The 26022-nt window shown below is 39.3% G+C and overlaps 2 protein-coding genes across 15 annotated transcripts in view; both read right to left on the minus strand.

Annotated features, from left to right (window-relative positions):
- LOC125766577 (epidermal growth factor receptor) overlaps positions 1-1963 on the minus strand; it is a 94620-nt gene extending 92657 nt beyond the window's left edge. Inside the window, exon 1 of the mRNA XM_049432667.1 lies at positions 250-1963. Within this exon, the coding sequence (XP_049288624.1) occupies positions 250-370 (121 nt within the window). The 5' untranslated portion in view covers positions 371-1963. The remainder of the gene's footprint in view (positions 1-249) is intronic.
- Positions 1964-4095: 2132 nt separating this feature from the next.
- LOC125766594 (protein NDRG3) overlaps positions 4096-26022 on the minus strand; it is a 42722-nt gene continuing 20795 nt past the window's right edge. For 5 of the 14 annotated variants that reach the window (XM_049432768.1, XM_049432770.1, XM_049432772.1 and 2 more), the window contains 8 exons: positions 16600-16793; positions 16394-16514; positions 16168-16309; positions 15774-15953; positions 15565-15685; positions 15217-15332; positions 14429-14513; positions 4096-8933 (listed from right to left, as the gene is read on the minus strand). In XM_049432768.1, the coding sequence (XP_049288725.1) occupies positions 8515-8933; positions 14429-14513; positions 15217-15332; positions 15565-15685; positions 15774-15953; positions 16168-16309; positions 16394-16514; positions 16600-16793 (1378 nt within the window). In that variant the 3' untranslated portion in view covers positions 4096-8514. The other 9 variants (XM_049432765.1, XM_049432767.1, XM_049432764.1 and 6 more) reach the window with 7 other exon arrangements.

Consider the following 26022-nt stretch of genomic DNA (forward strand, 5'->3'; position numbering starts at 1 on the left):
AGACAAAGGTTGGGATTCGAACCACGACCTTCGGCGTATTAGACCGAACGCCTAGGTATAAGCCCGAGGGACTAAACCAATCGTGAGATGCAAAGTAGAAAACAAGAGTACAAACTTCTTCTATTTCTCATCCACATAATGTTGGATTATGGATTATGTACGTTTGTTTATTAAACGTACAATTCGTCATCAAGATGTGCTAAAATTGTTTATCATAACCTTTTAACCATTTAAAAAAGAAAAGCTTACCTCTCATTTCGTTGATCTCATGTTTATGCGTAAAGTCTCGCATGTAGCAGCTCGCAGATGAAAAGAGCAGGCTCAGCAATAGTGCCACCGTCATCACCCTAACACCGTACGCACCCATCATCACTGTTTTATCACTCGGCTTTATATATCACGTCACGTTTCCCTCTTGTGCGCAATGCAACAGGTTGTTGGGTTTTTCTTTTCAACACTCGTTTTCTTTCTCTCCCGCTCGTTTATTCTACCGCACTGTCTGAATCTCGGTTCAAAACCACTTGCTTCACGACTTTAGGCACTAGCTCATCATAGGCTCGGTGTGGTTGTTGTGGGCTGCCACGGTTGCCGTAAGTGTTTGCTGCTCCATAGCACGCACGACACCACTCGTTGGCGTTGTATTGTAATAGGTTTTGTTCAATTGGCAAGAAATTCACGACACGAAACGAAACACCCTAATATAATACTGTCGTTCAACGTCTTGATGCCAGGCAAATGTTACATAAATGCAGTACAATTACAACGTTAGCGCTTTAATGCTGGTTTCGATGTAAATAGTCGACTGTTTTTCTTCTCTCTTGGAAACACTTTACGAAATTCATAGCATTCACCATTTGTATTATATTTGCCGATATTTGTGGTTATACTTTTCCGATCTCTATTTCTTCCAATTCTCCAATTTTGGACCACTTTTATTTCAAATAAACTACAAAAAAGGAAGCCTTACTTTTCCTCGCTCCTACTAGTGAAACATTGCCAAAAAGGAAAGTTTTTCATCCGATCGAAGGATGATTCTGACCTTGGATACGCATACTTGAACACCGTCAAACAAACCGGCCGCACTGTACTTCCTGTACTGTGCAGAGAAACACTTGTTCACACAATTGTACGCCCAATCTTCAAACTCACTACTCACTTCACATACAACAGGAAATTCACTGCTCCATCGAACTCGATTCACTTTCTGGGCGAAATTCTACCATTATAGACCGTTGCACTATTTTCACTGTTTTGCCATAAAACACACACGTAAAACCGCACCAATGTGTGCCTTTTCCGTCGAACAATTCAAATGATCAACGCCATTAAACGTGTACACTTTTCCCTTCTTTTCTCAAACCAGCAACGAGCCGTGAAAACGCGCGCCTCAAAACACGATCGTCGGTACGAAACTTGCACTGCTCCGACCGGAAGGTTGGTTGCGGCCCAAGAACACCACCGTACGGTGTAAAGGCATCTTTCACCCAACCACCACCACCAACACCACCTGCAACCACCAGGTAATGTGTGGTACGGAAAAACGGTCTTGTACCGAAAAATTACAGACCTTATGTTGTACGGGGTCGCCCTCACACTGTAGCCCTCCTCTTTGCTGGCTGAGAAGCTTTGTTGTGTGTGTTTTGTTGTTGTTCCTGCTGCCGTTTTTTTTTTTGCTTTGAAACGTTCACTACGGTCTGTGAATGATGGAATCTTCTCAACGAATCGTATTATGCTGCTTCTTACGTTCCGTTCTCTCGAATGGTGGGATAAAGCGGAAAATAAGGTAGTAACGAATAATAGTTAACCACGAGCCACCGTTTTTTATTTTCTCGAAAAGACGCTGAGCCCTCCGTCGATCTTCTAAATTTCAACTTCAAACTGCAACTGAGCTGCTGCTCTCGGTTAAGTTGGATGCTAAGCCAACCGCACACATGTTGACTCTCTCGCGTAGGTCGAATGCGTGAGCCATGGGGAGAACGCATTTTTTCCGCTCTTCTATGCTCAACCGAGGGAAAACTCTCTCGTGGAACGAAACATTTTCTCACTGTCTTTTTTTATGCAGTTTTAAAACCATAATAATGGGTGAGCATTCCTCGAGGTGTACAATAATAATGTAATAAAATTTATATTGAGTGACTTACCAAAATTTCAAAATTACTCCAGTTATTTTTGTAAAATAAAGTTACATTGTTTTAATATAATTTCCATTCTAAAACACCACCTTTAAGCACGTTTAAAGAAAGATAAAACGAAGCCGAATTGGTCAATTTAAAAAAAAAAACCCTTCACAAGAGTTACTTGAAAAGTGACACACTGTTGTATGCTATGTTTTATGCTACTTATGCTGCACGGCTATGCTTTTCCACATAATTTTCCATTTGAGTAATTTGCTCTGCATCGGTGATTCTCTCTCTCTCTCTCTCGATCATTCTCCTCTCTACTGAAAGATACGCTGAGTAAGCGCAGCGTTGTGATCGAATCGGTTCTTCTGTCATGAAAAAACAAGCATCCACGCATAATTAGCGTAGTGTACATTTAACTAACACCAACAATCTTGCGTGTTTTGGGCAGGGTTGAGCAAACTTTTCACAAAAGAAGATGAAAAAATTATTTATGTGATACATTTATATTTACGTGGCAGAAATCATCTTGTAACCCGATGTGAATTCTATTTTTTAAACAATTTTTCTAATTATTAAGTCTTACTGCAAATTATTTCGCCTTTTTTCGTTATGCCTAAGTGACTTAAACTTATCGTCTTATCGTAAACTTATCGTAGAAACTCTCTGTGGACTTGCAATTGAATATAAGCATTCTCAGATCAGATTTGTTTAAATACGAGAAGTTTTAGAAATCTTCTCGGATGTGTTTTGTCTTCTTAGATGTGAGAATAAAAAAGCTGTGGTTTGTTCAACCTCAGTCGTTCTGTTGTTTGACGAAACTGCATAGTACTACAGATGATACGCAGAAGAGTATAGGATCAATCTAAGTAAAACACGATTCCATTAGCTCATCTCTGGAAGAGAATATTTTCTCCCTACCTAACTGCATGATTGTTAATAGAACGAATCAAGGTCTTCTGGGATTGGTCAGGTATATGGAATTTAATTAAAAGTTGGAGATGCTAAAACCAAGCCGAACACACAGTACAGAACTTATTGCTTGTGTTTAACTATCAATAGAATATTGCATATCGCGCAAAAGCTTAGATAGACAAATGATCGACACAAGACAATTTTTTGGTTGTTAACCCTTAACCAAAATGATTCTTGTTTTACCGTTAAAAATTATCCGGTCAAGACTGTAACAAGAAGAAATTGGCTTTTAAATTGTTAAAAAATTCTTTAAGTCCATTAACTAATCTCTCATAAGTTTAAGCTATCAAAGCGACAATTGATGCAATCTTTGCACTACACTATGCTCAGTTTTTATGAGTGAATTATTCGGGCAAGTCCTCTCTCTCTCTTTCTCTTGTTGGCTTTAACGATCTCTAAGGTCATGCCGGCCATTCTTGGTTTATAAGACTTATTTTTACCACGTAGTCGGATAGTCAGTCCTACGGCTGCGTGGGAACGGTCCGGAAGGGTTTGATAACCCGGTCCTGCCGTGTGCCTTTTATCACATACGAGCTAGACCTAAAATTTTAATTTTTAAACCATAAAACATATATAGTGAAATGTATAAAATGGAAAAAAAACAAAATATCATAAGTGACCATACGAAGGCATATCTCAGCGATGTGTTGTACATCCCTGATACAGAACCTTACAACAGTCAACAGCAACACAGCATCTTAAAACGTGATATGCCTTTAAACGATAATTCGACTACATTGCGAAACAAGCAACGAACCGTCAAAAGTGATCAAACGAAAAATGTTACAAAATTTTATGTTTGAAGAACAAATTAAAGAATACTAAAATTAAAGAGCAAATTAAATAATAAATAAACTGCAAAACTTCTTTACAGTTCTATTGTTTTTCGTTTCTCTGCCGCATCATCGTTTTCAATCATCATCACATTTACTTACCTTGTTAATTTTAATTTAATCTTCAAAAGTATGCAGGTCATCTTGCAACAACAGTGTAAGTTCGCTTGTTTTCTTTACCATTTTATTAGTTCCTTTGCCATACTAGAACCGTTAGTTTTTATTCATTCTTCGTTTTGTTTCGCTCATTAGTGTTATTCATTTGGTTTTGCATTATTGTGGTTTTGCATTTTGCAGGGCATTTTAAACACGTTTGCATGCTTGTTTTGCATTAATCGCGTTGCTCGATTACTTTCATTCTTTACGTCATATTTGCTCTTCTGATCCTCATTGTCTGTTACGGTCTCTCGCCTTCTATTACGATTGTAATCGATTTTCTCGTGACATTTCATGTTGCATTGCAGTGCTTAAATCCGGTCCTAATAGTTGTTTTCTACTACGGGCAACATGGCGCTGGGATTTAGTTTGATGAGTTTTTGTTTTTTTAAGCATTTGCATCTTTTGTATTCGCATGTTTTCAATATAATCCCAAGTATTGGGATTTCGTTCTCGGTAAGCTAGGTCTGTGCGTAGCAGGGCTAAGTGTAGTTAGCAATCAGCGCATGGAGTATAAGTTGCCACTCCACAAACTCCCCAGTGCCCAGTATCCTGGTTTTACTACTGTTTCTCCCGCTTCACCATGCAGTTTCTATTTATTTCATCATTTTCCCCTCTTCAGCACCTGATTCAAACAACAGAAGTAAACATTTTGTTAAACCAACGCCTCGGGGAGGTGAACAAATCAAGCACAAATCGCGCCGTTCGAAACCCTTTTATGTTTGTATGCTACGCCGTAGTGTTAAGAATTTGTTATGCTAAATCGTACCAGCGTTGGCCGACAGTTTCGCGCAGTACAACAAATAGTGCTACTCAAAAGCAAATCCTTTCGAAGGTGCATTGGTTGGTGTGGAATGACATTGCACGAAAATGGCAAGAAACGGTCTCAAAAAATCTATCACCAGTCCCGCCTCCTCCCCCTTTCAAGACTCTCTATCATGTTCTTCCAATTTTAATAATCAATGATTAGGCACTCAAGTGATAAATGAATCGCTATCCTGTTTCGGATTTCTACGCGCATCCGTTTTGTTGGATCTGCCCATTCTCGTCACGTTGACCATTCGCATGTTTTGCCGTTCGTATGAAACTGGTGTTTGCACCTCTGCTAGCTCCGGTTTTCACACACTCACACATATTGTTGTTGTGAAAAATTGCAAAGCGATTTAAACTACCATCCACGTTCCATGTGGGTATAACGCTTGTGTTGCTGCCACCGTTGAAATCTTTCCCCCGCACATGGAGGTGCAGGGTGGGATTTGCTAGAACTGTTATCCATCCCTTATCACAATGATTCTGTCTAAGCCGGATATCTAATAGATCCTGCAATTTGCTCCATTCGGGCATAAAGCTTAGTGCTAGAGTACGGTGTAGTATTGTAAGAAATATTCTCAACTACTCGGTTCGGCGGTTCGACCGCAAAAAAGAGAAACATAAAGAAAAACCTTCTCCTAAGCATAAACCATTAACAAAAAATAACATTAAAATAATAACATTGCAATGTCGACCAGTTTTTGAAACAAAAACCCAAACGCATTGCAGCATCGCTTAGAGCTTTAACATGCTTTCGAGCGCGCTTTTTTGTTCAACTTTTACCCGACTCCATCAAAAACTTCTCCTATCGACAGTTAGAATACATATGTTGATAGCATATGACGATCCTATTTTGATGTAGGATCAAAATTAATTAGCTACAGGCTTGCTAAATTATTCGCGTTCGTTTCGTATGGTTGTGTGCTACCTCACCCACACAGGGTGGCTTAGAATGTGATCTAGTCCGGACTCTTGAAACGGTTTTAAGTCGCTAAGCTTGCTGCATTTCTGTCATACATTTGTTAGGGGAGAAGAAAAGAACCTAGTACGGGCAAAAAGCTAGTACATGAAAAGTATCTACAGATAGTAGGGTAGGTCACTATGTCTACGTAGTTTGGGTTTGTTACGTTTCGCCCTTTTTGCTGGCCATTTTAAAATGATGGTAGAGTTGAAACAGTGTACAAATTGATTGATTTTATAATTGAAATTTTTAATAATTTAAATTTAAATTACTAAATTAAATTTCATTTAAATTTATATATTTAAATTATATATTTACTGAACTTATAAGGCAAATGTTTTTTTTTCATCAAAATTACAATGTTAAAAAAATCTTTCTAATATTTTTTTTTCATTTCTACCATCATTTTAAATCTGGCCCCGTTTGCCATCACTATTGCAAATTCATCCACTTGCATATGCCATATCTGTCGACTGCGTGCGATTTTTAAGAGCATTTTATATGATTAATAATAACTTACAGCATTTAAGTGTCACTGTCAACGTCACTACAGAATAAGAAGATGCTCTTATGCTTCACTAGAGGGTATCTTCATCTAAAGTAACAATTTCTTTGATTTCTTTTTTTAATGTCTTCATTTTACACCGTGTTTGCTATACCTGCGGGCAACATGCGTGATAATGAGAAATGGGTTATACCACGATTAAGTTAGCAAATAAATATTTAAAATTTGTATATCACTCTTAACTAGTGAAAAATAAAGACAGAAGTTGTTCTGTATAAAATTGAAACAATTTTTCAATGGAATGCAATTGCAAAACCGATGTAACAATACTCAAACGAACTCCTTTCAATAATATCTACTTAACTAAAGTTTAGTTCAATGTTTGTTAAATCAATATCAATATGCAAATATGTTTTTGCTTTAGCTTTCATGCCTACCTAACTAACAATCAACCGCGCTCCACACGGTTGTCCACCATATTATGGCATAATTAATGCTGTGGTTGCATATCCTGCGCGTGCTATAATAACCCCGTTTGTTTCTTTGTTTTGCTCGTTGCTTGACGTCTCGTTGCGCTTTTGTTTTCCTGTGTTCGTTTTGTGTGTTTGGTCATCCATTAAAGAGAAGCGTTAAGAAAGGTGTAAGTAAACTATGGCAGTTTATATGTTTCTTTCTTTGTGTAACGTATTACATACTGGGAGTGGTTTTGTTTTTCTTTTATAAAATGTAATTGTTGTTAAATCTGTTTGCAATCAATATGCTTTAACGCAACGAGGATGAGACACATGAATTATCGATAATATAGAACTTATCGTTTCCTCTTTGAGTAGAATTGCAAAACAGAAGCAGTGTAAAGAGAGGGGTTTTATATGTTCGATAAGTATTATGAACCGTCCTGGCGCAACTTCTACCGAGCGTACTGGTATGTGTTTTCATTTCAGTTTTTTTTTTGTTTTTAATTTTTATTTTATTCCTTAAGCTACGGTTTTTGCTGTCTTCTCGCGTACTGCATAATGTCGCGTGGCGGCAGACGGCGGATATCTAGAGTATGCTATAGATTACTCGTGTCTTTTTTGTGTTTAAATGTTAGCTTAGTCCGTTTTAACGATATGCATCTCACGTCACAGCAACTGCCACATTTTGCTTGATTTTGTTTTTAGTCATTTTTCGAATCGCTTTTTCAAAGCCTTCGCGCGCTCCGCAGCCATACCGTTCGTTCTGCTTTTGTTCTTTATACAATTTGCTTCCTTCCCTAATTCAGTGATCATACAACAAGTTGTGATAGCGTACTTAACATTCCCTTCGTGTTCGACACGCTTGGCGCATCCTTTTTAGTTTTGCTTATTTTTTTGTTTCATTTCACAGTTTGCTATTGGCCATTTGTCTGTCTAGACACTAGTTATAGATTTTTGTCGTTTTCTACAAAATGTACATCTCTTGAGACTGATTTTTAGTTGATTGCAATGACTTTTTATCGCAATCTACACATTACCAACATAGCCAAATCAAAAAGCTCTCCGAGAACTACGGTAAGAAATTGATATTTTATCGATGCTTTTAATGATGGGCGCTGCTGTCAAATGTTTACCCTGGTTGGTCATTTTACATCTGATTCTGATGAGCATCATCTGAAAAGGTTCATCTTATGGTGGCCCTGGAATTGTACGGCCCTACGCAAATCGTATTGCGCTATTGCTTTTGTAGTGTTTTCTCGTTAAGATCAAACATTTAAATCTTTTTTCTTCGATCGATAAACGATTAAAATGTTTTTTTTTTGCTCGTTTGAAAGTCGCCACTCTTAAAAGCGTTTGATAAGTTGGGATTTTTTAATTTCTGATTCGAATCCTATGCCACCCGTTTTCGTCACAAAACACACTTTCTAAGGACCCCGGGTTGGCCCCGGGCTGTAACTGATCAGATCACTTAAAATTGCATAGAAAATATTGCATTCAGCATAACCTTCTCTATTCGATACCGTCTGTTCGTCCACACCTCATCCTCTTCCAGCTCAAACATAAGTTCCGTCCGCTTTTCGTAACTCTGGTCCAGCGAAAGTACACCCGCCATGGTGTTTCCTTTCGATTCCGTCTCCCGATCGTGTTCGCTCGTTTCACCCAGCACCGGTCGGCTTTCCCGACCCGATATGTCTCTTTTCTAGCATGCTACGTTCTCGGGCAGCGGATTCTCGGTTATTCGAATCGCACCATTCTTCGCCCGCAGTGCGGCACTGTTCTCATAGATGGCAGCACTGGCGCTGCCGCCGATGCAGGCGCTACCGGTGCTGGAAATGTTGGCCGTTGCTGTGATGCCGATGCTGCCGCCGACGGTGTTGCCGTTGCCGGTCGGACCACCGGTTTGCTGATCTGCGCTACCGCCACCACCGCCACCGCCGCCCGCCAACAGCACGTTCCCGTTCAGCTTGTCGAACTCTTGATTGTGGTTATGACACGACACCGGTTCATTGTTGTTAACGTTGTGGTTGTTGTTGTGGCGGTTGATTGCAGTTGTTGCAGCAGCAGTAGCAGCAGTAGCAGTGGTAGTATGGTATTTAGCATGCGGTGAAAATGTTGGTGCTGCCTCAACACCATTAGTACGATTAATAGCTGTAGCTGATAAAAGCGAGGTGCGTGTCTTTGATGGGATGATGTTTCGCAAATGAGCTAGTCGTTATAATAGGTTGGTTTTTATATTTTCTCTGTTTTTGGTAGAAAATATACACTGATTACATTTAATTAATATGATTCCGCACAAAGTTTCAATGTTTGTTTCAAAGGTGAGAAGGGATGGTTTTTTATTGCTAGCTTTTGTTGGGAGATCCTGCACACCACACACCTCACGGACAGTTTGGTGAGAGTATTTTGATAACGGTTGTAAAGGACCGTTAATTTACTTAATTTTTGCAGTACTCTAACTGTCTCTATGGCTTGCAGCTTGCATGTGCTAGCCGCCTAGAAAACATTCCAGAATTGATCAATCAGACCAAGGACGTCTAACATTCAGCTTTGCCTCACAACTGTGTGCAGAACGGAAATAGTCAACTAAACAAAAATTATACTGTTGCAAAAGGCGCAAACTAATGGATAAGAGAAACACATAGAGTTAAAGAAAAAGTAAAACGGCTAGAAATTATTTTCAAAAAAAAAACATAAAACTGAGTCATTCTTAATATCATAAACAACTTATACCAAAAAGCTCATTTACAGTGATGTACACAAAATAACAACGTAACATTATTGTCGTGTATCATATGCGATGAGGGACATGATTGATGGATGGTACGAGGATGAACATAATGCAGATTAATCATTGGTATCGAAACGAAGTGAAACGATTTGTACAGATAGCAACAATTTGATTACAAACATTTCTTCTGTTTTTTTTAAAGCATCTTTTCGTACGATGTTTTACCAAACGTAACACCATACCACAATTCCGTGTTCTAGTGCTGCAAGAATTTGCATATGAATATGTGTGTGCTGACTAATGCTTCGGCTGTTATACTTTCAACTGTAACTATAATTGTATGACTGATAGAAAGTACAAGCAAATGTTTACATTTGCTAAATTCCTTTAAGTAGCAAAACATTTGTGCACATTTGCTGTCGATCAGTTGACAAGTAAGTATCCCTAAAACAAATGATCGATGCAAATGAAAATAAACTTTCTGCCACTAGTTTAACAATAGAACTTTCCTTATGCGGCCCACTAAAGTAAATGTTGTGTTTCTGTTTCGCTGTACCCTGCGCTTGTACATGTCTAGCAAGTGTTTTTCTTTCAAAGCGTCATGTCTATCAAATAAAATGCAAGCAACTGAGGCATTCTTTTTTTTTGTTCAATAATTTATTCCACATCGTTTTACAATGTACAAAATTTTAACGCAACACAAAAGGCATACACATACTGCAAACATTCTCATTAAAAGAAAAAAAATCATACAACTGATAGAACTGAAAACAATTAAAACAAAATTAAACAAATGCGTTATGCGAACGTAAAGTATGCATGGGAAACTTAACATCGACAACTTTTGCTGTTGTAGTAGGATGCGCGTAAGCTGCTGAGTCAGCGGTTTTAGTTAGGGTGCGGGTAACGTTAAAATGTAAAATTAAACTTTAAAGTTGAATTAGCGAACGCTTTCAATGGCTGCGCTGTAAGCATTTAAAGCATTGGTCGCATTTTACAGACCAGCCGGCGCCTGTGCTTTAGTGGGTGACGGAACTTTCTTCGACACTGTGGAGAGAAAACATTGTTCCACGTTTGATTTAGCTTGTCTTCCGTCTGGAAGCATGGATGCAGGTTTGCGGACGCAGAATGATTATTTTCGATTGCGCTAGGCTTGCGAATGAAAGGTTATATTGGTATGTTCTACGTGTTGGCTACGATGTTGCTTGTTGGCGAATAGAAGCAGAACTACTTTAAACGAAACGAAAAGAACAGTAGCTTTCAATGATTTTATATGGGATTGAACTGAGAAGTCTAATAAAAAGGCACTAGCTGCTGAATGTGGATGTGCTTGCCCTTTCCGTTCGTTTGCAGAACAGACGCAATGTACGTTTTATCACAAATAAAAATGAACGAAAAATAATGTTCTATTCGGTTAATTCGATTGACAATTGATAGACGAATGAGACATAATAATTGCCTCTATTTTCCACGATAACGATTGTGATAAAAATGTACGCTATCGTTTAAGATGGATTGTATACGATTTAATTATTTTGTTTCAATTCGAAGCCTTACAAAACTACAACACTATAATTCTACACAAAAAAGAGTGACTTAAAAATCATTCATCAGCTTACATTACTATGCCAAGCGATGGCACATGAAACGGCTCAGTTCTTCTATTGCCACACAATTGATCTATTGATCACACAATGTGCGAATTGTTTTGTTCTATGTTTGATTGCAACATGCCAATAAAATTTGTTCTGGAATATTGTTTCCATATGGCGTAAGAATTTTGTTTTTACCACATTCAAACGATCTTAGGCCAATCTTTGGTCAGTAAACCATGTGCGTGAGCCAATTCTTGTATGATTAATATGCTAACAGCATAGTAAAGCAACATACCATGTGCTCCCCTAACCGTGTACAGTGTTTGTTTTTTTCCTTTTCACTAATAAATTTGTTTTACTTAGTTTAAATCGCTAAGACGTATGGAAAGCCCTCTAGTGTGCCTTTGGCTTACTAATCATTGAACGTTGACTTCGTCTGAATGAACGTTAAATGATTGTAATAACGGGTTCGACACAAGAGGCGGGCGCGAATTGTAAGCGAATCTCTGCTAGTGGCAATCAATTTGGTTATACATCAGTTTTGTTCCCATCACGATCGCCAGCACACATGGGTAGTAAGATCATTTTTGGGAGCGGGAAGACCAATATGCAAAACAGAATCCTGGTGGTGCATTTACTAGTGGGACAAGCTTTCTATTGTACTCGAGCGGGATAGTTTGCCTACTTTTTGCAAAGCTCCAACGGCTAAAAATAAACGAATCAGATGGCATGATGAGAAAATTAAATTCATGAGATACTGCATGCAATAAAATCATCAAACCAAAGGTTAATATGAGCAATATTGGTGAGTATGTTAGGCCGATTATTTCTTTTTTAAATAAATAACGAAAACAAAAAACTATGTAAAACGGTATTAAAACAAAACACACAATAAAAATATTACATATCGATGTCAATTTTGAAAATACCTGTTTGTGATGAAATAAATCATATAATAAACAAATTAATTTGTTGCTGATGAAGTTGTGAGGACTTATAGCAAAGTAGAAAATACGTCTAATCATTAATTAGCTTTCTATGAACCATACTTTATCCTAAACAAACATTTTTAGTAAACTTGGTTCGGAAAGAAATTTGTATCGAAATCATATTAAATACAGCATTTATGTTACGTTTTCCATAGATAGAACCATTTTCAAACGTAACATAAACACACTTAACATACATACACGCTTCTACGCACACATACACACCAACTCCACGCACACTGATTTATTCAAATGCGAACATCATATTGCAAAAGAGGGTTTTAAATTTGAGCGAAATTAAAACGATCGTATCTGGTTTACTTAAATTTTTCAACAACAAACACATCCTAAGCAATTTCTTATTTTTATATCAATTTTGTTGAAATGATTTAAAGTGTTGAAGAACCTAAAATATACTACAAAGCTTGAAACAATAATAGTAGAAAAACGAGGCAGTTTTTATGAAACTGCATTGTTGGTTGGAAAAATCTAACATAGCTTATGCTACCGTAATAAAACCGTTTGATACGCGTGAAATATCTACATACATAAAACACGAACGTAAATGTCAATGAAAAGCTGTAGGCAAGGTGAATTTCATTATCAACTCTAAGCTTGTCTGGTTTTGGTAATTTTCAAAGCTCAAACAAACTCTTCCTTATCGGCTTTATTGCAATTTTAAATTTATAAATTCTATAAATATTAATTCATATTAACACAGTTATACGGCTTCGTCCTAGCGTGATTCGGTGTTACTCTCTTTGCAATAATTGCCGTCGTACGATGACGAACCAGCAAACAGTCTAATTCAAACCCTACCGATATACCTGGTTCCACTCAAAAATCAATGGTTAACGTAATGATATCGTTTTTTGTGTTTATTATCTTCTGTCCGGTGGCTACATTGGCGTCCATTGTATAGGAAGCACCATGAAAATGATCGTTATGAAATAGAACTTATGTTGCTACTATCTTCGTCAAGCGTACTGATGTTGCAGTAAGCTGAAGTCTTTCAATGTCTGCCAATTCAAGCTTCGCTAGATTGATCTATGCTAATGCTAATTGTCTGATGTATGTAGGCTTGTTTATTTTAACTATTTTGATTCCGGCATGCTTTCTTTATTGTGTTACGTTCCATTTATGCTTTCGTTTATTGTTGTTTTTTTTGTTTTGTTTTGTTTCATTTAATCCAATACTGACTAGCACGGACAGGTGGTACAAATATTGAACATATACAGCGATCATATTAATTTATAATGAAACCAATGCTATCGATTTACTGAAAGTTGCTTCCATTCCAAAGTACGATTTGTAGCGAATATTCGAGGGGTTGATGATAGGGGAGATCATGATAACATTTCGTTTGTTGAAAATTTTGTGAACGAGCAACAAAGAGAGACACGATCGATGATACATGAATCGCATGAGATTGTTGTGGGAAGTAAATGTGTGTTATGTCCTATGTTGGTTCGTGATCTGTCGATCATGCGCACGCTACACTGATCCTGATAGATGTAATAACATCATATTTTGTTACTTTTTATTTCTCCTTGAGCAAATCTAACGCATATGAAATGGAGATGAATAGTATGGTTTCAATTCGATAACGACATTCTAATCGTTTAGCAGCACATGTAGTGGCAGTGTCTATTGCGTATCGCTTCAACGATAACGAGTTGCAGCGAAATATGGTATGATACTAATCGAGCTAATGTTTGGTTTGTCTGGGTTTTGGTTTTTGGTTGTCTGTTTGTTTGTTTAATGTGATGTGATGTTGATGTATGTGTTCGAACAGTGTGGCTAATTATCGCTGCTCATTTGCTTAGCAAAGCCTTTCTATCTGCGTTCTGGTTTCTTAGCACTGAAGCGATCTGTCAAAGCAATGTTTGCCTCCTTCCGGCTATCTCTAACCCTGTACGCGGTGCAAATGACGCGGTGGGGAATTGTTGGCAAGTGTGCTTGTGTTTAGCGTGTATGTGTGTAGATTATTGTTATTTTTCTTATGTGTGTGTGTGTGTTTATGTGGGGTTGTGAAAATTCTTGATCCAACGGTTTCAAGACACTCGCGGAAATGTTTCCCGAAGAAGTGTTTACCGTTTAAACGCGGACAGACCATTAGGGTCTAGCATTTCCGATCTAATCGATCTACATTCGACTGACTGCTTGACTTTCGCTTAGAAATGTTCGCAAGAGCTTCCAGCGGGGATTGTTTTGGTTGGTTCAAGTTGAAATGTGTGTACTATGCGCGCATACTCTTACATCACTAGTACGGGTGTGTTAGTCGGAAAATTTAGCACTTACCGTAGCCTTCACCCTGCAGGAATAGCCGGAATGCTTCGGCCAATTTGCCCGGTTGTTCTTCCAGTACCAAACCACAATCAGATATCTAAAATAAAATCACAATGAAAGGTTTACATTAATGTGAAACTGTTATAAAGTCCAAACGGATCACTGCACGAAACGGTAACACAACATTTTTAATAATGTGCACGCAATAATGATACAACTTTCTTCTCCATGCATACACTAGAGTTGTATCTTTCGACAGAGGCACGATGTCGCGTCATGTCGCATGTCATTAAAATAATTATCGGTCACCCATTAACATCCATTTTGCTATGCTATAGAAGTTCTTGCAAAAAAGCCTTGCACCTTCTCATTACGTTAACCTCTTTCTCATCATCCACGGGTTGAAATTTCATTAAAAACACTATAGTAATAACTAATGAAAAGTGCCATAACCGATGTGCTCCATTCTGGCGAATGACGCCGTAAAGTTATTTCAAATGTCCCACCTTTTCTCTAAGAGCGATCGAGTCATTTTTCAACCAAACCCGTTACATAATTGTATTACTTTCGATCGATAGTTTTGCTTGGGAAGGCGATGGACCAAAAGAAAAAAAAACCATATGGGAAACGCAACCTCCACACATTAGTTACATATTATCGACCAAAAACCACACCCATCAATACACCTTCGCGCGCGGATCTGTGCCCTGCGCCCCACGGAAAACACGAACAATTCCGGGAGCGTTGTCACATAATGTGCAGGAAGTCGGGGACGACGCTGTCGATTAAAATGAAATTACCTTCATCCAATTAGTCTTCTCCGGGATTAGTCTACCGTTGAACGTTACTGTATCATCGATGTGGGGCGATAGCGCGCCAGTAATATTTAACACGGGCATCTTCAGTGATGGGGCAGCTGTAGCGCATTGCGGTACCGATGGATGTAGTGTGGCGTGAAATAAAAAGAATTTTTACATCCATTAGAAACATTTAATTTTCGTACCATTAGTTTCACATCATGCGGACGGTGCCGAATTGACGGACAAATCCTGGGCATGCATTCTGTTCGCACTCAATTTACATAACACCCTTCAGTGAGACGCACAAAGGAAAAAGGGATGGAATAAAAATAACTAGCCGGAACTTACAAGTTTGTGGTGAACCGGAAGGTGTTCGGGCAATGTTCAAATCCGTACGCTTAATGTATGCATCAATCAGCATGGCCAGGTTAACGGGGTTTATCGAACGCTCAAAGTTGCTCTTGTACAGCTGCAGCACCGAAACAAAAATTCCAAGTTCATTAGAAAGCCAGATCTAGTCAACGTTTTTCCGGTCGGGACGGGGTCTGTACACTCACCTGTACCAAATCCAGATTACGCTCCTCTGGATTTCGACCGAAATGATGCCACATCAAATAATCCAACACACCCTGAGTCATGCCCTTGGTGCGCAGATTGCGCGTATTCAACAGCTGGTAGCCCCATTCGATCCAACCGGCCGCCGTTGAACTGCAGTTGATAAGGCAGAGTGCTCCGACCTGTCCGGGAAAGACAATTCCATTATGAGCCACAGATGAGTGAATAAACAAAAGCTAAAGGAAGAAAAAAAGACAGATGCTGTGTCTTTTCGAGGATTGGTTTGATGCTTCGCTGCCTAACAGTGCGCAGAGACAGTGTTTTGTGAAGTTAAAAAGGCTCGTTATCAGTCAGCATGCAGTGTGCGCTAGATTCCGTTCAACGAGCCGTACACACCTTATCCGGATTGGCCAGGGCAAACCGGGCCAAAATGTTTGCTCCTGCACCGACCCCAAATCCGATGATGGACTTCAAGTTAAAGTGTGTCATCACAAACAGCAGCTGCGATGCCAGTTCATCGAAAGTGGGATATACGTAACTGAAAGAGAAAAAGATTTCGCAACGGAATGGAAGCGTTGATTAGAACCGTGCGCTGGTACCGCTGGCCGTAGAAGATACTCACTCTTCCGGGAACGTTGGGGCACCCTCTTCCTGGCCAGGTGCATTGACGTGATATACACAGAAGTTATCCAACAAGGAACGCATCGTGGGGAAATTGAAAAAACCGGCAAAGCTCGATGCATCTGCAATTCGGTAAACCACAAAACGAAACAAATGCAAATTATTACGATTTTCTTTTAATGCCGTTCGCCGGCCTTCGCTACTCACAATTCAAACCCAGATCGTGATACGTCACAATCGCTGGCTTCGTTGTATCGCCCTGTACCGCTACTAGGATGTCGCCCTTGTCCGTCGGTACGCGCCGCAGATCGCACGAGCCGACTATCGAGCCGCGCTGGTTTGGATACTGTAGCTGAACCGAGCGCAGCTCAATGTCATCCATTGGGTCAACCGGCATCGCTCTGCATCGGAATAAAGAGGATCGAAGCGGAAAGAATCAGTATCGAACCGGTATCAGTGCTGTTACTGGTTTGGTGCGTTATGCAAAGACGAGGTCATGTCGTCCGAATATCATTTGCTTTCAATCACTGATTACGACTGTTTGTATGGAAGTTGGCTCTGTCACTGAATACAAACGTCGCAGCCCAAATCTATACTTCTTTTTTACAACTTGATGGTTTCATTTTTCCCTTTTAAACATACAGACAGCGTACAAATTTGCCAACTATATTCTAAAACTATTCGCTTATGAGAAGCAGCATTTTGAAAGCTAAATTGAAGCAATCTATTCTAAACTCTGTGAAAGCTATGATTTAATTTTGAACACTCTAAAGAATACAAAAATTGTAGTAACTATTAAACTTTAAAATCTTTGGATCATATATGAATGAAAAATATGTACAATTATGCAATTCATAACAAATTAGTGATCATTTAAATATTCTTATTCTATTCTAAAACTTATCTTACACCGATTGAAATTGTAATTGAACTTCTAAACGCGTATCAAAACTTCTAATTTTGTTGAGAAGAAAATAATCAGTTTAATCAGATTTGCCAATCTTACATAACACCCTGTTCCCTCCCTTTACTCCCCTCCATCCCCCGCGTCCCGCTCTCTCAATAACGAAACAAGCGCTGCTGTCCTTTAGCAACTTTTCTGGCAAATATTGCAACCAGTTTTTCGTTATAAAAGTTTACGCATAAGACCCCATTGCGTGTAAAGTTTTCGTTTGGCAAATAACACGACAGACGCTTAATTTTCATGCTTTTGGCGAGTTCTTTCCTTATCCCCGCTGAGCGCTCTTGCGTTGGCGGGGGTTGCGTTTTATCCCCCGTTCCCGGAGTTCACGTAATTTAATTTTTCAATTTGATTTTCCAGCTTCGATTGAATCGTGAGCTGCAATATCATCACACGCAAAAATTTTACGTAACCAAGTCGAATGCTCTACATCGTACGACAGCACCAAAACGAACGAGAAATGGGACCGTTTTGGGTTTACGGAAATCATTCTGTGCCATAAGTTTCATGTCGGTTCGTCACAAATGCCAGTTTGGTATTCTACGAAATGGAAACAACTGCAGTGAAGAAGTGAAATGGTTAATTTTGACCATTTTTTTTTCCTGTCCATGTTCCGAACCAAACGTATGCATTCAAACACACGAACGATAATGTCCTTCACAGGCTCTAGCGTCTGATTTTAGCTTCTTCATGTCGGATAAACGGCTGGCGGCTCGTTTTTCATACTAACGGATGATATTTTTTCACTGCTGTGTGCTCCCCAACTCCGCAACAAACGAATCGCGTGAGGGCTCAGGTGGAAATAATCGAACACACAGTCCCCGAGACAGGATGGCGCGACGGTACGTCCGCCCCATTTGGTAACTATGGTAGCGAACATGGAAAAACAAAATTCTTCCACCAGCAAAGGCCTTTTCCTGCTGCACATGTCGGCGGAAAAGTTTTCGGCCCTATCGTACAATGTGCACGCTTTTATTTCTTTTTTCTTCCCACTTCGATGCGATTAAACATGGGAACGAGAATGGGGCAAAATGAAGCTAAGCCTTATTTCCTGCCTTTCATCCTGCCATCATAGCGAACGGACATATTTCCCACCCATTCGAAGTATCCTTTTTAAACGCTTTGAAAGCATTTTCTTCGTGCAAAAATATACAATCGTTTCGTAGAGCTTTCCGGAAGCGTTTGGCTACGGCAATCGGTTTTTCCTCCCGATGGACCGAAAGCCTACAGAAATCCTACAACCTCCCCGGTAGCAGGGTACCAGATTAGAAGAACTTTTTGGCAGTCTGTCATTGTTACGACAAGTCGTCCCAGAGAAACGTTTCAATGGAACAATTTATCATTGAACCTTTTTAGGTCCCCATGATAAGGGAGCCCATTTTCCGACCTTTTTTTTTTGACGGGAATCTTGCGATCCGCAAAACCTGCCAGTGAAGAGGTGTTAGCATGCGATGGAAATCGGGTTGATTTCCTCGGAAAAGGATCATACATCAAAGAAAAGAGTCAAATTCTCAAAGCAAGCAGAAAATAGCAAAAAGTCAAGATATTCATCATCATAACACTTTTTAGCTGAAGTGTGTTTTCTTGAAGCTTTACGAAGAATTTAAATCCTCAAAACATTCCCAATTACTTGCGCATTCACTGTCAGCTTCACTGTTTAAATATAGAAACACACAGCTTTTCCGCCGAGCCTAGTACAACCGTGCCATCTATCGTGATCTGGATTTGATGGATTAATTAATTCGCTTCACCATAAAAGGACGATTACGTCTATTCCATCCCTGGAACGCTGTGCTGTTGACAGAGCGAACCCATCGACCGGCTTTACGAGCTAGCCGAAACGGTTTCACCCTCGCTGACAACGGTAGGACGTAGAAAATTGGAAAGAAATAACTTCCTCGTCCAACGTTTTCTACCGATCCGCCAACGCAGGATCGTTGCATCGCTCGTGTGACGCTCTAGCCAAGGGGCCGATTCACATATGCCTTCCGGTTCGATTCCAATTTTAGCCGATGACTGATGTCACTGATTAAACTTGTTTAGGTTCATTTTAGCCAATCGAATCGGTTCTGTCATCGACAGCTGGCCAAAAAACAATGGAATTGTTTGAGGAAGAGTAATCATCTGTATCCGAGGATTAAATGAGAAAATTTGACGAAATGTTGGATATGTATTCACCAGATTTTTGCATACGAAAAGTACCTTTTTTAAGTGAGTTCTTTAAAATATTTGAATAAGTTGCAGTAAAAACATGTATTTCATATTTTAAAGAACAGAGACACAACCAGTGCGTGCTTCTCTAGAAAGAGGAAAGACCAGATCTCGGAGTGTCTGTGCCAAACTGTTTGGTGCAATACACCAAAGATAGAGGATCGGATTTCTTCAAAGCCGGATCCAGATTAGACCAATAATTATATTATTAAATGACCAGCATAACCTAGTAGAGCATTAATCCATGAACAAATAATGACGTCTAGTAATGAATAATTTACCGAACATTTCTGAATGGAAGGCTTAGCCGTATCGCTTTCCTTTTGTGAGTTAATGAGTGAACTTTCACATTTTAATTAACCGAGAGAAAGAAAACAACCATTACATCATTCTAGAACATGCTTTATAACCCTGCATAAAATGTATTCTGCAGAAAACGAAAAAAAACAAACGAACCTCACTCCCTTTGGTTCGAAACCATCCTCTTTGAAGTACACAAGTACCCAAGTTCCGCTGAGTAAGGAACCTTTCTTCGTCGGAAAGGATACCAAAAACACAGGCTAATGAACATCATCAAACTTATCCGATCTCGGATCGCCATCGACCATTTTGCGACGGTGCCCCGAATTCTGATGATTCATCCAACATCTGAGTCTTTCCCCCGGAGAGATGCTCCACTATTGCTTCGTAATAATCCTAAAAGCTTGTTTACCCGTACCATCACGAACGCCGGTACCTTGTACGAGCTGGCGGTCGTACCAGATCATACCGGTTATTGGGTGTTGGTTTCACGCCAGTTTGAACGATGGCAAAACTTGATGTGGAGACGCATTTTCCATGAGGTACGGTAGCGTAAACATATTACATCGCGCTCCATAGCCAAACGTAGCCTTGCTTCCTTTTTCGTCCAAAACAAAGCACAAATGGAAATTGCTTATCATCAGCCCGGAGCAACCGGAGCAACCTTCGGGGCACAACAGTTTTCTCATCGTTTCGAGTGCGACTTCTTGCTTTTGTCGTTTCTAGCAGGATGGTTAAGTACATTCTGTTGCGCCGTCAGTAACATGTGTTGTCGCGATCACCTACCTCGGTCACTTTCTCGACACATCACACTACTTCCATCGAGGTGTATTTCTAGCGTGAATGTCTCATACTGCGCAGCTTGCGCTTGTGGTGCTAATTTGTGAATCATGTGTGAAATTATAAAAAAAATACAACTCATAAACCAGCTCAATCTGGAACATCACTTGAGATATGCTACTGCTTACTTCCATATGACAGCTGGCCTAGCAACTGATTTAAGACAAAGAAATTAACGTGTTACAGTTGGTTAGGTTTTACGGGAACCTTATTTTTGCTACTATAAGAGAAAAAAACAATATCGATCGTCAAATAGAACACTGGTTTACACTAGTAAAAAAAGACCACCAGAATGTAAACAACGTATGAAAGCACAAATGTTGCACGATCAGCAAAAAATCGGTAGGATCTCTCTGGAACGACCCAAAAGCAAAACATCATATATCTTGGGTGGATCTAATTAAAGCTCCTAAATTCTAGCTGACATATTGTTCATTTTTGTTTCGTGTTGCTACTTTTATGCTCCATGTCCTTGTTTTCACAAGCCATAGTATAAACTAGCGTTAAATCCCTTTGTTATGCAGCTTGAAAACGTTCTTCGGTACATTGAGTTCGGGACCGCGAGATGTGGAAAATCCTGAAGCTTTTCTTTGGCATTCTAATACTGCGAGAAACCAACAAACTATACACACAATATGATGTTTGTTCCCAGAGGATTTCGATTGCAAAACAACAATGCATTATACTACGCAACCGTACATTCGGGAATGAAGAAACAAAACAAAACCCCTTTATATTTCCTAGAAAATACCACACTGTAGCGCATTTCTTAATGGTACGAGATCTTTGAACTAGGTCTACCAGGAGGAAGCTACAAAATGGAGTGTTGTGGTAGCTGTTATATGCATTATAAACCATTTCCACTCACTCCAACATAATAAACTAGCTCGCTTTTCTTCGATATGGATCTAATGTAACGAGAGGTTACCCGACGCAGCGCACTGTTAATGCATTTTGCCGTTCGAAACCAACGAAAACGGGCTTGTGCTGCTGATGCACCTTTTGCACGCCGAAGAGCTTTTGTTCACTACCATCGATCCATTTTCCGACCCATTGTTTACCATGGTTGACTACTTCTTTTTTTCCTAGCAACTCCACCCGGAGACGAAGCATGGAAACGACAATTGCAGGCTCTGCGCCTGTTATGAAAATTGTTGCATAATTGAAGTAACTTTCCCTGCCCCACGGGACACTCAGTTGCGTTCAGTGAGAGCATTTTCCACCGGAAGGCAAAGTGTGTCCCGAGCAGTGTCCATTATCGACACATTTTACCTCGACACATACACTAAGCGCCCATCTCACAACCTTCCCGCCATCAGGAGCGAACCTAATGGAGTCGATCGTGTCTTGTGATGATGAGTGGAAGGAAAATGTAATAAGTAGGGAAACTTGAGTTAAGGTTGGGGGGGGAAATTTTTAATTGCCTCCAGGACCGAAAAAAGAAAAGTGAGCTTCCTGGAAGGATACACCGTGAGCGAATGGTCGTCTCCATTTCGCTTTCGATTGCGTAAATCTGAAGAGATGCTGTTTTAAACGCGTCCACGTAGCTTTTATACTTTGCGAAGGTAAATAAATCAAAGAAATGCTTGAGTGGATTTCCAGTGAAAATAAAAAACCATAAGTAAGTTAAATAAATGTCTTTGTTTCGTATTATCCGCACTAATGCTACGCAAAATGCGTCCTTCTTTCAAGCAATGATAATTTACTACATTTTGTACCTGGAAAATATTTGAATTGCTTTAAATTGAATTGTTATTTTAACATCCACATTGCATATAACTTAAATAAATAAAAAAGTCCCACTACGTTGCTGTACATTTCATTGCAGAACAGGCCCGATTTGGAGCAGCTCATAGTGGTTTGCAACGTGATCGAGAGCATAATATACTATTTATGGTAGAAGATATAATAATCAAATGTCGACATATGTTTTGCGTGTATTTATATAAATAAAGTATGACACAAAATGAGAGCACTACGCGCCTTACAATAACGAGCTTATATGAGAAAGAGAGCATGATAAGAGCCATTCGTTCGTGTACTGGAGCTGTAATAATGGGTAATGCTGGAAGTTTTGTACAGTTTCGTGTTTCGATGTTGTGTTTTGGAGCATGGTAACTTGGTTGAAAATAAGGAAAGCTAAATATCGTTCCACCATTCTGTTAACCAAGAAGTAAAACAAAAAAAAACAAAAACCAGAAACACAATTAAATCAAACGATTTGGTGAAGCGTTTGGACGCAATACGCGATCTCAACCAAGGGACTCGAAAGCGCGGTGACGCCGTCGTTTCCGTGTGTCGGGTGGTATTGTTGGCGGTTAGCATTAATCAAAACTGAACAAAATCGAAACTCAAAAACCCAAAACAAACAAACAAAATCATAACGTAAAAATGCATCAATCTTACCCAAGCAGGCGAGCTTCCTCGGCAGTGTGTGCTGGTGCGGATGGCATTCTGGCGTTCGCTGATTTGCCGGTTTTGTCGCGATCTCTGAAATTAGTACTAAATCACATGCAGAGGCCGAAAACATACCAAGTAAAATAGAACATAAAACAGAAAAACAAACATATGAAACGGGATAAAGTTGGGTTGGCAAAGGTTAGAGAGAAGGATAAATTCAAACGAAGAAAAGAACAACAACAAAAAACGGAACCGAAAATAGCAAAAAGAAGAGCAAAAGTAGGAAACGTTAGAAAAAGGTGATAAAAGAATGATTCAAGTGTTGTTGATTGAAGATGGAAAAGGGTTCAGCCGCGTAAGATCATTTCAAACAGAGAGTAGAAGAGGGAAAGAAACCATAAATGAGGATATAAAAAAACGTACGTGGGCAGTGAAATTTGGGTGTTAATCTGTTTTTTTGCTGTAATAGTGAGTTAGTATGGTGGTGTTTTTTTTCGCGGATGTAACGCAGCATTTCGTATCAACTTCGTTTCGAACGGTTGGCATTGATTATTGATTGCAAAATAATGAAGGTTGATGGAGAATTGATGGCATGAGACTGTGCACCGAGACTTAAGACGACATTACTCAAAAGATACTCAAGGCATTCAAGACTTTATTGGCATAAAGCAGGCAGAAGGGCATAGGCAACGGCAATGGTAAGCAGAGTGAGGTTTAAGTTGTTTTCAAAAGTTTAACATTTTATTGGATGAAATATGCATTGCAACATTGTACAACAAAAATAGTCAAGACATTCCTTTATCAAATAATTTTTTTTCTGCTTCAATGTACACTCAATTCATAGCTTGTTTCTTACCACTTTGAGCATGATGACAAGTCTATCGGAAAGCGCAGGCATAGGCTTTCGCTTTGACGCAAATTGTTTCGCAGCGCAAAATATTAAAATTCAATGAACACTCCAAGAATTCATAACAGATCCTAACAAGATTCCAATTCAAGCGGAAACAATTCGAAAGCAACGATTTGCACCGTACGATGCGAGAAAAACAAGTATAAAAAGCAATGAATAAAAAACCATCATTTCCCTGGGGCTCCATACTTCCGCAGGCACTGGAAAATGTGGCGAGATATGCAAGAATTTCAAAAAGCGGAAAATTGTTGTTTATTTAAAGTTTAAAATTTTTTCTGGTGTTTTTTCGCATCATCCTCTTAAAAATGTCTCAAATATATCTCTGCATCGTTCCACTCTAACAGTCACAAATAAAACACTGCAGCAAATGCAAAACATTCTGGTAAACATAATTGCGCAATTAACAAGTGGTTGGTTGCCATTGATACGGCATGTTATGCGGGTGTAACCAAAAACCAGACCAGAGTGCTAGAAGTGTCTTTGCATGAACGTACTCTTTGCCGGAAAAAGCATAGTCAAGCGCATTAAATTAAGCCTGTGAATGAAATGGATCACACTACTTTAACGTGGGAGTGTGTGAAAAGCATGTTTGCTTGGTGAAAACTAAATGCAAGACACAGAGAGAAAGCACACGACAAAGAAAAAAGCAAACTGGCAAAGCTTTTCAGCCCAAAACATTTTCGCAATATACTACCCTTAGATCGGTGAGCAATGGCAGATTGCACAAGCATGATAAGTACCCACACAGCACATGGTAAACACTGTTCCTTCCATTACGCCCGTCAAACGTCGCACTACAATTTTGAGCACTCGATGGACAGGAACGACCAAAAACCAAAAGCAAATATAAAGATAAGCTTCCGCTGGCAGTGACGATACATTAGATGATATTGTGCCAGGGGTAGCAGCAATATTCAATGTCTAGGGAATAGCTGACAGGGTTATTTTTTGGGGAACGACACCATAATGACTGCGGCGTTTGATAACAAATCGTGAGACGGCTATCGAAGGATGATGCAGGTCTCCAAGAAATATGTCACCACCATCGAGCACATTGTCATAATCGTGTGGTGCTGATTTGTTGAATTTTTATTCTCAAAAAAATTGTACTTCCTTATGCTACCAACCAACAAACGGCACTTTAAATCTTCCTCATCGGTGTGCTTTAACTGGCGATGTATGGCACTGATGTGTTTGCGAAATGACACATTTTCAAACCCATTATTGACAGCCCTGTCACGGTACAGTGACGACAATCGCATGATCAGAAACGGTACAAAATCAATATGCTGAATTCGTCCGGAAATTGATTCAAGAAGTTCCGGGCAGGAAAGGAAAGAATATATTACATCGAGTTGAGCAAATTCGGGCACTACGTAACGCTCCTTTGCTATGGATTCGTGCCGCTCGAGAAGAATCCATTCGAACGTGCCCGGCAGGAGCAACAATTTTTGGTGAAAAGACACACAGAAACAACTTCAATTTGCTTCAACTGTTTCTTTTGCTACCGTTGCTCGATTAATCTCTCGCCGGTTCTTGCTATAGTTACCGATAGAGAAGATTAGAGTTGGATTTCGATGTATTGATTTTGTTTCCCCTCTTCTAGTTGAATTCATTCCGGAAATATGCTGACCATCCGATGTATTCCCCAAAGAAGGAAACTAATTCCACAGCACAGAAAAATAATAATAAAAGCAAGTCGTATATCCAGTGGTTAGACTATTCTAACGTATAATGCTTAGAAAACTTCACCTCTAAGCAATAAAAAGCTAACTTTTCCTTTTTTTGTAAGCCCTACCTGCACATGAATAATAGAAATGAGAAGGATCTGGTAATTAAAATAATTCCATACTCCGGTGTTTAGTTTTGTTTTTTCTAGTAGAAAGTTTCCACTGACAAACAAAATATGCGACACTTTTTATTAAAGACGGAGATGAAAATTTTATTCGAATATAATATTCGGTTCATTTAAAGAGTTCAGGAATTTTGATTCATTTCGCAGGAGACT

Source organism: Anopheles funestus, chromosome 2RL, assembly GCF_943734845.2.
Source record: "Anopheles funestus chromosome 2RL, idAnoFuneDA-416_04, whole genome shotgun sequence".
In the NCBI taxonomy this organism is placed as follows: Eukaryota; Metazoa; Arthropoda; class Insecta; order Diptera; family Culicidae; genus Anopheles; species Anopheles funestus.